At 34.6% G+C, this 12,592-nt stretch overlaps 1 protein-coding gene across 2 annotated transcripts in view; it reads left to right on the top strand.

Moving 5' to 3' along the window:
* Positions 1 to 12,592, top strand: part of LOC150097486 (transcription factor GATA-4-like) — a 62,824-nt gene that overhangs the window by 28,177 nt on the left and 22,055 nt on the right. For both annotated transcript variants that reach the window (XM_090406746.1, XM_090406744.1), the window contains exon 3: positions 5,380 to 5,549. In XM_090406746.1, the coding sequence (XP_090262872.1) occupies positions 5,380 to 5,549 (170 nt within the window). The remainder of the gene's footprint in view (positions 1 to 5,379; positions 5,550 to 12,592) is intronic.

The raw sequence follows: 12,592 nt of genomic DNA, 5'->3' as shown, positions 1-12,592 counted from the left end.
TAGATCATCTTTTGATATGTCATTATTAAGCTTAATAGTAATTTATTTCTTAATAATTTTTGATCGCTTTTAGTTTCCAGTTAATAGCAGGCGTTCATAAGAATTAAAATAACCAGACTTGTTTAAAGTTATAGAAAATATCACAACATTCCTCGAAAGATATCTTTCAACATTGGTAGGAGCTACTGAAGTATGTAGAATTGCCATTTCCTTGGAATGTTTTCAACTCTAATTGGAATCTAGTCTGAGGACAGCAGGATAAACCTCTTCGGTCGGAGAACTCGTAGAGTGCAACCGCCAGATAACTTTAGCAATTAAGCCGTAGGGAAAACATCTCAAAAACACCATAAATATAAGGATCGTTCAAGTCACCCTCGAGCTAGATTACGTAAATTAAGCTCTGTCTTTTGATTTGACAAGAGTCTGAACTCCACTTTATTCTCTCCCTAAATATGCAAATTAATCTCCAGAGAAATAGTACTTTCAATCAAACTGTATTGGGGCTTCGAACACGGCTGTAGATTCATGTTATAGATCATTCGTTGCCATTTCTGTAATGAATAATAGCTAACAACAGCTGAAAGAATTGTTCTGAACTGGCCTGCAATAACACTTGATTTCATTCCGTCAAGTCTCCTTATTTGACAGTAGCAATCTTTTATTCGATTTGCTTATTAGAAATTTTCATTCGGGGTTTTCGTTTTTAAACCAAAGCACATGTTCTAAATACAACGGTTACAGTTTTCGGTAAAAATTGTTCACATTTGAATTGCAGACAAAAACAGAAGTGAATTTATCTGAATTTAAACCTCTGGTTTCGAAAACTGATGTTGCTGAGTGTTTTATCACCAGCCACAAATATAAAAAAAAAAATAATTAAAAAATAGCTCGTGATTATTTTCGAACGTGATTAAAAGAGAAAAATAGGTCCATCATGGGTCCAGTTATTGTGTTCCAATAACATTGACACAGACATTAAGATTCGTAGACATAGACATTCTCTACAGACAAATCAGAAAAAAAAAGGAAAAAACAAACAAACACTGAATTGCATATAAAGTCAGATTCTGTTGGATAAATTCACCAACGATGTTATATTCAATAATAAATGTTAAGTTTCTTTCATGCACTAAAATCATTCTCCTAACTTTACCAGCACAAATGTTTTTATCTGGAGATTCTTTCTTATTGCTGACTTCTTCCAGGTATTCAGTGATTAAGCAATCTACATTCTGATCAAACATCATGCGTTCGTTATAGTAAGATCAACTGATTTGAAGAAAGGAAGAAGGTTTGATTGGTCGGCTATTTATGCTTTTGCGAAGACAAAATGAATGTCAATCGCAGCCAGCAAATTCTGGATCTAATTCCACAGTTTAAAACTACTAACCCAGAATATGGCATATCGAAAATACAAATGCAATATCAGTCTTGAAGGAAGGTCTCTTATTTTGATCCAGATTTACAATAATAGTATTTTAGATATTATTGTTTCTTCCCAATATGGAGTAAAGTATCCATTTGCAAGAGAAGCTTCCATTTAACAAGTGGTGCATGATAAAAATATTCTTGTAAGACGACTCTGGCTAGAGTATTTTATTTATTCATTCTAGCTTTAATATTCCTCTAATGAGTTGTTCTAATATCATTACCTATTTACGTTAGGCTTTTCTCTTCTATTCAAAAACAATTTATTTTATTTATTTAATTTTTAATGAAAATTAACCAATTATCAAATTAGCTCTGCGAATATTCTAGCTTTCGTTCGTTGTCTGCATTATCCTTACTACATCTTTCTGACCTTCGCTTTTCTATGGACGACAGGTGCAAGCCTGCAACATTGTCATAATATATGCAACAGCACATAAACATCAGAATGAATCTACGATTTAGAGTGGCACACGACGTGCAGGTATCCAGTATTTTATCAAACTAGTCAGCTAGCCTGTCACCCTTTCGCTTCAGACGGCCATGTTACTCACACACCTGGCCTATATGCCAGGTGTGCTCAATGCTTTCCTAATATAAAATGCTTTCTGCGGTAAAATAAAGTAGTCATTAATTTGGGAACAATTAAAAAAACTTAATTATGTCGAAAAATAAACTTGAACATAAGAAATGCGTTTGTATTAGGTATAATATAATAGAAAATATGGAAATAATATTAAAAGTTTAGACCTGTTTGAGTGCATGTTCATATTAAAATCAGGAATTCTATTACTTGGTAATGCAGCCTTGTTGTACATTTACATATATTATAATTTCATTTAATGCTTGTTTTCCTGCGTGAGATAGTCTGGTACTAGTAAGCAACAAAAACAGATTCATTGAATCGAAATTAAATTTTCGCCTTCAGAATCCTAACTAGCCATACATGCATTTTGTTGATGTTTAGCTTCTTGGATATGTGCTAACTTATTCTGAAGGTGTTGGCAGAGTTGAACCCGATGAACTATAGATGGTGGTCAGTTTACAGGTCTCATACGGAAATAGAAGAGATGTTCCAACAACAACAACAAAAAAAAAAAAAAAATTAACCAGAAAAACACAAAAAATTAATTGACCTAATACACTGGTTTCATTGTCTTAGTTGATTCGTTCTTAACTACACAACAACAACATCTTATCTCATGGGGCAACTGCGAAGTCCTTTGTCTTCGGTGACTTGGATTCGAATTCCGTCTAGGAAGCGAAGAATCTTTATAAGGTCTCTTTTTTTATTATTTTTCTTCTTTACATGTGAACTAACCGGTCTTATGCAGAGGTGACAAAGTTTTTCATTCATCAAACCTACCCAGTCCGAATATGAGCGATTTACACCCATAAAATAATTTCAGTGAATAAGATGCTAGCGAATAATACCAAGACTGGCTTAAGATGATGGCCATCACATGTTAATTAATGATTTAAAAAGATTTATTTATTAATTATTTATTTATGGACTGGTGGTTCACAATATAAGGCTTTTACCAGCCAAATCAATCCCACTTTCCCGTGGTATGGCCGGTTTCCGCACAGGACTCTTGGAAAGGCAAATATCGTCACCTCATAAACATATTTTCCCTAGTCTGAGGAATAACAACTAGAACTCTTGGTGGCAGATGACTTTCACTCTCAGCAAAACACCACCTTTTTATTTATTGGAGGAATGAAGCGGCTATTTAATGCCTATCATATTTCGTCTTCAGAGCAGGATTTCCAGTTTCTGCTCTACCCTTTCTTCACACACAGTACTGGAGATGGCCTTGGTTATACTCTCCGCAACGCCATAGTCAATTAACTAGAGAGTCAGCATCTCCTAAATTCGAGAGCGCACCCATAATTCGGAAACCTGTCGCCAAGATAGTACACGGAGACGAAGCAGTTCGTAACGCTTCGGGTTGCTGATCAGCTGACGAATAATCCTACTGCTGCTGCTTGCCAGAGTGTGCGCCTAGAGGGAATCTCGAGTGCAGGACACTGTCGAGACAATGCCTTGGTTCTGGGCACTGCCTGTGTAGAAGTCCCCCCCCCCCCCCCCACACACACACTGCAGTCCCCGTCCTGTCCAGTGCGACCTCCATCTAGGAGGTTGCCTATTATGGATATCAATCTATTTCGGTTTTGGCCTGCTCTCTGCATGGATCAGACCCAGCTAGTCCTTGATGTTCTTGAACTATGTGTGTGTTGCTGTCTTTCTTTCTTTGGCTTATATGTGTATGTGTGTGCGCGTGTGCTCTCTCTCACACAGAGACATCAAAAAATAAATTGATTAAAATAAATATTCACTCATCCAGTAAAAATGTCATGGATAGATTTCTAGATATTTTAGCCAGTCCAACGCTTCAAAATGGAAGACCTGAACATCTCTCATGCGAAAGTTTAGGTCTTCCATTTTGAAGTGTTGTTTTCATTCCCAACTTCTATTTGCAACTTTTCAAAGATCTCTTACGCAGTTTACTGAGATTTTAACAAAACTTGATGCAATTTTTTTTGTTTTATTATTATTTATTTCTATAACAGCAGAATACAATAAACAACCGAGCAATTAAAACCATATTTACTTGAAACCTTCGCAAGTTAATATAGCGATATTGAACGATCTAGCTCATAAAGTACCAGTGTAGCATACATCTGCCGGCAGACTAGCCAGGGATGATAGATCATAGTTGAACACCAAGCTGCAGGCATGTATTCTTTGTGCGTGATCATAAGCAATTCTTGAAAGATGCCTTCAGATGAATCCCTCAAAAATGTGGATTGATTTCAGGAATTCCTCATTCAAATAGCAGGTACTCCCTTCTTTGGGAGTGAGGAGTTCCTCACTCCCAAAGACTGAACAGATTGAGCCTCATCCATTTGCAATAAAAAAGGAATTCCAATTGACGTCCTTCACACATATCACAAATGCAAAGTTACATCAATGCCTTTTAGTTTTTGCAATATTTTCATTAAGAAGAATCTATTTCGCTGCAGATATCAACGGAGTCTTTCAATATTACCGGAGTTTAAGAGCTTTCATCCATTCTTTATTCCTGGACAAGTGGCTTAGAATCAGTTCGAAACACTTTTGGTTTCCTTTAAATTGATAGAGAATTTATTCAAAGCTTTGATAATATTACCCAATCTGTGAATTAAGATTCTGTATTATTCACGCAATATTCAATTAATACTGAATATTATAGCATTCCGCATTTTCATTTAACAGATGTAAGTTGAAATAAGAAAGTATTTAAAATCATGTACATTCCTATAAAAATAAAATAAAATAAAATAAAGCTTTTTAATCTATTCATATTGTACTACACTTGGATTTGCTGTATAATTTTTTCAGATATACTAAAAATAGAAAAGAAGCTTTTTATGTAATTAAATGCAGACTCCGCAACTGTTTGTGTTGTCTTCATTTATGGGAACATTTCTTCATTGACAGCATTACCAAACACGACATGTTTGTAATACAAAAAGGAAGATGTGTGATAGCAAACTGTCACTAAAGAAAAGTATGCCATCATTTATCATTAAATAAACTACGTTTGAAATTGCTGGTTGTTAGCATACAAAAGCTGTTACCTATGCAAAGTCACCCACGTTGCATTTTTCATTAATTGTACGTTTAAAAACTGTCAAGATTTGTGTTTGCCAACAATATGCTGATTAAATTCTTCCAGTCACTATGCAATTATATGTTACACAGCAAAATTCGTGGAACCATTTTGTAAACGACTACTACTGTTTGTTGTGCATGTATTTTAAGGATCCATAATCAGTAAGCAGTTTTAATTTGTTTGTTTTTTTCTTGGATTAAATATATTCATATATTATTCATTTGAATAATATATGAATAACTGTCATGGTCTTTTCCATAAAATCAAAGCTAAATCTTACTATTTCTTTTAGACCACACAGCATACTTCAACTCCCACGATGCCCACGAATGTGCTACCTGTGGAACCAGAACCAGCAACTTTTGGCGAAGAGATGGAAATGGTACTTACTTGTGTAACGCATGCGGTCTATGCAAGACAAATGGAGCCATTACACCTATGTTACGTCAGACGAAACGGCCGGTAAATAAAAATTTACTTTAAAATAACATTTACGAGAAGATTAACAATATTACTTCTGTTTTTATAATCTCAAATGATATATTTCTTATTTACAAAACATTCCACTGTTCGAAAATCCATATAATTACTTTGGAATCAAATAAAATGATCCTTGGAAAATCCTAATGAATGCATATTTACAGTTTACTGTTTAGTTTTCTAAACTCTCATTAGAATTCACGGAGATAAATTAAAAGTCTTATTGACAGAGAATGTGATTTAATATTGCTAACACAATAAATAAATTATAATAGAAATAATCCTTATCCTAAAGTTCGCTGAAGGAAACGTAGGTTCTTGCTTTCCAAGTACACGTGTAGACGGTACCACTGAGTTCGCCTTTAGAAGGAAATATCCCCATGGCCCTCCTTAATAATCAGCGTGAGATTATTAGATAATGTCAATAATTAATTACATGTCAAAACCAATACTGGGAGATCATTAGGTACCCTTTGGCAATGCTAAGAAATGACAGCACAATGAGAGAGAGAGAGAGAAAATAGAAATGGGTCAAATTAAGCAGATCGGATTTCTGTTAGGGGTAATGACGTGGAAATTTACAGTAAGTACTATTTTTTTTAAAGAAATAGTCATTTGTTAGAGAACACTCGCCATCCACGTTTTACCTTTATTATTTTCCTTGGATAATAATACATAATAACAGAGCTAGATATTCAACTGAAGCTGATTCTAAAAATGTTTTTTTTTTTTTGTGTGGGTGTGTTGTTATGTACTGGAAAAATATGGATACGATATCATAATGTTCGATTCATCAAACGATTGTTGGCTTTTAGTATTGTTACCATGACAACATTGCACTCATAAAAATGAATGTAAAAAATAAAACCAATCGACTTCATTGTTGAAACTTTTCTTTTTCAGATATAAGAAAGAATTACGGTCATTGTTAATCTGTTTGCATGTAATAGACACTCCTTTCATAGAACTGCATGAAATAAGTAACGATCCGAAACGAAGTAAGAGACAATATATAAATATAAATGAAGAAAGAAGATAAACTCAGATAAACACAAGTAATAGGAAATAAATGAAAATAACAGGAGGAAATACCAGCAGCACAATCATGCATAATACAAACTATCATCATCTATAAAGATAAACTTATAATTGTGGATTCCTCAAACGACCATTGAGAAGAGGGATTATAATAACGATTCGCTCTACAGAGGGATTACTGATTTACATCGACTTTAGCCTTTAAATTCAAAACCGTATTAAATGAATACTAAAAAAATAGTCTTTTCAGCACAACAAATGAGAAACCAAATTCGTTTTCTTATGATATCCTTCATTCTGTTTTTTCTATTATTTATTGTTTCATTTTCCCCCTCTTCATTCTCTCAGAAATAACTGCTAATGTTTGGATGATCCCCTGAGTATGTGGGCGTGCATAAAATTGCTTTCTAGCTGCTTCTAGCATTATGGGTGTTTGTCATTGTGATGAATCACCGTTGGTCGCTACCGTCATAACTTGTTTAGATATATTTTTCTTGAGTTAATTTATAAGCATGGGGTTATGTCCTATCTTATTTTTTTTTTATTGTTGTCGTTTTTCTTAGTTTCTTTAGACAGCATCATATATACATGCTGATCACTATAAAAATAAAAATAAAAAGGCTAAAAAAAACCAGTATAAAATTCAACAATATAAAGTTGATTTGAAACAAAAAATATCCTTATTTAAAATGAAAATAGAGTAAAACATTGTTTCAAAAAAGTCATGCATAGACGATTTTAATTGTTATTGATACAACAATGAAAAGTATTAAAATAAACTGACTTATTTTCCTTGAATATCAAACCACTACAAATTCGAACAATAGAAATGCTTTATCCATCTTCTAAAGATACATTTCAACGGACCTCAGCTCAATCCATTTATTTACTTTAACAGATAAAATTGAGGTTCATATTAATAGATAGCATATCAGAATATCTAAGATCTACTGATACAAATGACTTCTAAATCGAACGTCGGCAATTTTCCTTTAAGATGCCTGATCCCCGTGACGTTTCACTTAAAAGTAACTTAAGAATGATTTCCCCCTTTTCCCCTACTCCAGTCCCTGGTAAACAACAACCAAGCCGAAAGAAAACTCCTTGTTTCCGACTTCGAAGACCCTAACATCGATAGGGCTCCGTAATGAAACAGCGGGAGATAGCGATGTAGACTTCGTGACTTGACGGAGAGATAAACGTCCCGTGTTATCAGTCAGGATGCTCATGACCGCTTTCTGTCCGGAGACTTAAGAGACACAAGAGTTGGAGATCAATCTTGGGGAAGGATTGACCTTAACTGCAGTTAAATAATATATAAATTTTATTTTATAAAAACATCATCCTATTATTGAGCTTAGTGTTGTCGCTGTTGACATATATGGTACATATACGTATGCATAGATGGATTATGTATACATGCACATTGTGAATTCAGCTGAGTTTACTTTGGATCGAAAAATAACAGTTAGGGCTAGCTTAAAGTATGCGCTTTATGGCAGCGTACACTTTATTTTTGCTCTTTCCTTAGACTAATTGCATTTATAAATCATATATTAGTTTGTTGATGTCTTACGAATCGAAAATATTCCCACAAGTGATGAAAAGGAAATGGTCAGAATTTATTATTGTTGTTAGAGCTAATGGTTGATAAAGCCTAATTTATTAACAGAGGAAATATTCCAATTTAGAAGAAACATATTCGAAGTAATATATATATATATATATATATATATATATGATGCGACTGAAGACCGAAACTGAAACGTAATTGTTAACATTACCGAAGATACTAATGATAAGGTTGTACCTATCTATTTATCATTTTCACGAGTGTCTGAGTGAAGCTATCGAAATTACAGGCATTCTGTTACAAATTTAGTATATATATATACATTACTCCCAAGGTAAAAAAACTGATTTACATCTATATCTCCTCCAGAGATTCTTATTCAAAATAAAAACACCTTGTAGCAACTTGTATAGGTAGAGTTGATACGGCTCTGTATTACTAAAATCTTGGTATTTAGGATCTAGCTACTCACTGAGAGACCTCAAAAAAAGATTGAAACCGGTGAGGGCCATTATGAGTTCGCTCTCTTAAGGTTTTTGGCTTAAGGGAGCAATTTGATTCTCCGGGGAAAGTGTTCTCCTGCACGGCCCGCAGAGGGGCTTTGTCGATGAATGCTTTTCTTCGGAATATGAGTGGTTCTGCTCGGTGGTGGTGGTGGGTGGAAGGCCATCACGGAGTGGAGCCAACTCCGAGATGGGCGGTCTTTCGTCCACAATTGAGTGGCCTAGGGATCGTCCGAATTTTTAGAGACGGCTTTACTTATTCATGAGGTTGAAACCGGTCTGGGTAGTGACCCCACCCATAATGTATTGCAGTATACATCTCTTAGTGAGATGTGCTTTACATCATAGAAAATACTAAGAATAGTGATCAGAGCTTTACCCATCTTTACAATGAGTTGCCCTGGTGTTGCACCACCTTTAGACATGAACTACGTTCAGGCGCAAACTTAAATGTTTGCTTATTTGGAATATTAGGAGTAAAATAACCAAGTTTATAAAATTACTTGGTAACCCTAATATACATTACCCAAAGTAAAAAAAACTTATTTACATATATATATATATACATTCTGTTACAAATTTATTCGTATATATTTACTTTAATTCCATAGAAAAGATCTTACCAATCATTCCATAGAACGATTAGCCTTCGACATTTTTCAAATTATTTTATATATACTTCTCACATCTCAGTTATAAACAAGTGTGTAATTTACAGATAAATAAATATATACAGATAGAATGAAAGAACTGGATGTTTGTATATAAAATTATACTTCATTTACAGCTTACTAACAGTAAAAAATGTTCAAAAATATACCTTCGAAAGGAAATGGAAAACACACTGAAATTTTTAGCGTGGCTTTTGTTAGCAACTTTATCAGTGTCTTTTTATGAAAAAGCGCAGATGGAAAGTGTCCTCGACACTACTTTAATCAAGTCTACTTAAAGAGAGGAAAAACAGACAGCTGGGGTAAGAGAAGGGAGAGAAAGAGAGTGGTGATGGATAATTGATGTCTGAAGGACCAATTTCTTGTACTTCCTTACTTTCTGCCTTAAATAAGTGATGCAAAATTTCCATTGAGAATATGGCAACGTGCACAGACGGAGTGAAGTGCATTAAGTGGAAGGTTTCTTTGCTACTGCAAAGGTCACCATTATCAAATAACGAAGGAACGCTCTCAGTTTTTACCTGAGTAGCGTGTCCGGTAGGTGGAGAATGCCAGTACACCCTCGGACACCCTGGGAACGGACCACTTTAGCACGCTTGTCACACACACTAGGTGGGCCAAGGCTGGCACAGAGGTCAGTTGTTTTCACGACAGATGTGACAGTCCGTTGTGCGCCTCTCCTTCATTCGTTACTTATCTACACCCCGGAGGCCTCCGACACAATGCCGCCACGTCCTCTGTCTAATTTATGGACTGCGGCCATGTAAATAATGAATCAGTGGGCAGTGTCGGTAGAAACGACTCCCTTGACCTCTGCATTTTCTAGCGGAGCGAGTGGTGAGCACCCGTCATTGTTCTGCGGTCTGCTACAGGTGATATTCCTCCCAGGGTGAACAGGCAGCTATTAACACTAAATTGGATACCACACAGTGAGCTAAGGATAATTAATTATTTATAGACACTTCGCTAACGAAAGAAATTTTTTTTTGCCCTTTCTGGTAATCTGTCATAATTTACATTTCATCATTGCAAGATGGATGTTTGCAAAAGAGCTTTCTTTTATAAGATGGCTCCAAGGCATCCTGGATCGGAGATCATTTCATGGTATCTTTAGGGTGTTGATTCCATTGCTTCGGAGACAATCTTTAATTTCAGTGAAATGAATCCTGGTACACGAAACTCGCTTGAGATACTTTATTTGTCCTTTGTTAATCATTATTGATAAGGTCATGCGTTTTTACGTTTTGTTGACGTCTGATTCTTATAAATGTCGTTACTCAAATACAAGATATAACCCTCTGTAACGGTAGCAAGTTTAAAGTCATATTTTACTAATTCATCCATTAATAGGTTATTTAAATAAGAACGCATTTATTTGTTAAATACACTAAATTAATTAATTTTATAAAATTAAATTATTTTTCTTAGCAGTATCTTATATTTAAATATTCTTCTATATATATTCTATTATAGATAAGACATAATTAAAATATATAATATATAATTTAGAATTCATCTTATGAATTTGAAGTATATCAATATAAAAATATTTAATGTAAGTTGCATAGATAAATTTGGAAACTGTAATTAGTATTTGTTAATTTTTTAAGTACTTAATATTAAATCTAAAAATGAGATGAGCCAATACCAAATTTCGAATTGACGACTACTGACGTTAATGGCTTTAGGGGTGAAGCAAGATGCGTTTCATATTCCCCGCTATCTGTTAGGGATACAGTGAGGGAAAAATTTTATGAGCAGTTTGCTCCCTCTGACTGGGCATGGAGATTGAGTATCGCTACAGGAAATTAAAATGCCTTTTGGTCTTTTATGTTTGAATAGATCCTTTGCATTAGGATTCAGCTTGCTGAACCAGATCATTGGGTGTATAGACGTTTTTAGGGAAAACTTTGTTGCTAAAGATTGTAGGAATGAGAAGATAGAAGGAATGTTTGTATCTCGATGAAGTTGATTGTTTCTAACGAACTATGGAGCGTTTAGAATCATTCATAAGCACTTGTTTTGTACACGTTGGAATTTGAGAATATTGGTATTGGAGGTATGACTCCAGGCTGGAGAGGCGTAAGTGATTATGGGACGAATCATCAGCTGATATAAAAGCAATTTGATTCTGATGTTTAGCTTGCTGTTCCTGTTAAATAGTGGGTAGATCTGTGTGATAGCTTTAGATGCCTTTGCACACGTAGTCTTGATGTGCTGGTGAAAAGTTAATTTTTTGTTGATCACTACACCAAGGTATTTTCTTTCTGTCTGCCAGGAAATTTTAATATTCAATAGTAAGAGGTCTTCTGAAGGAGATATCTATCTTTTCGCGAATAGAATGACTGTGCCCTTTTGGGGATTTACTTGTAGTCTCCGTCTGGAGAATCATTTCTCTAACTTTAGAAGTTTTTTTTTAGTAACAAGGTGTAGCCGAAGAGATCTGGCTAATAATGCTGTATATTTGCATACAGGGCCATGATGGACGACAATGGGGTGTGCGGAATGTCTGATATGTATATAGAGAACAGTAATGGAGCCAGTACGGATCCTTGCCAAGATATGGCGCTGGGCTGAAATTGTATCATTTATTTTGACTTGAATACTTCTATTCTGTAGATGTGATCTAATTAGGTGTATCATTTTCGATGAGATAAGTTTCTGTAGCAATCCAAAGTGCTAAATTTTGTCAAATGCTTTGGATAAATCAAGAAAAACAGCTCCAGTGTATTGATATCAGTTCTAGCTGGTGATGATATATTTATTTATTCAACTATTCTAAGAATTTGTTGAGTAGTACTATGGTATACATACATACATGGTATTTCAAGTAGTTCTTAAAAGAATTGGGCGATGGACTGAGTCCTTCACTCTTTATCCCATCATCTGAATGCAGAAAATCTGTGTGGATAAGGTGTTATTGAGCTAAAAGCTCTAGTCATGGCTGGATAACGGCAATAGCCGAGCCTCAGTTAAAACTTCATTGGCTACAGCATTGCCATTTGTACCCTGGAAGTGCTAAAAAGACTTTAGATTGTGAAGGGTCTTCAATTAGAAGCTGGTGTCTCTCTTATATTAACTTTTATATAAAATTGATGCTTTATTTAATTAGGTGTATTAATATCTTTTATTCAAAATAAAAATTGTCCTAAAGTTAAGTAATGTTTCATTTAAATTTTCTATATTATAAGAAATAAAATACGTTTCTATAGCAAATATAAAATTTTACCCAATAACAAG

This window comes from Typopeltis vanoorti, chromosome 17 (assembly GCF_054136105.1).
Source record: "Typopeltis vanoorti isolate ZY-2024b chromosome 17, IOZ_Tvanoo_1.0, whole genome shotgun sequence".
Classification (NCBI taxonomy): domain Eukaryota; kingdom Metazoa; phylum Arthropoda; class Arachnida; order Uropygi; family Thelyphonidae; genus Typopeltis; species Typopeltis vanoorti.
This window is presented reverse-complemented; position numbering and strand designations above follow the sequence as displayed.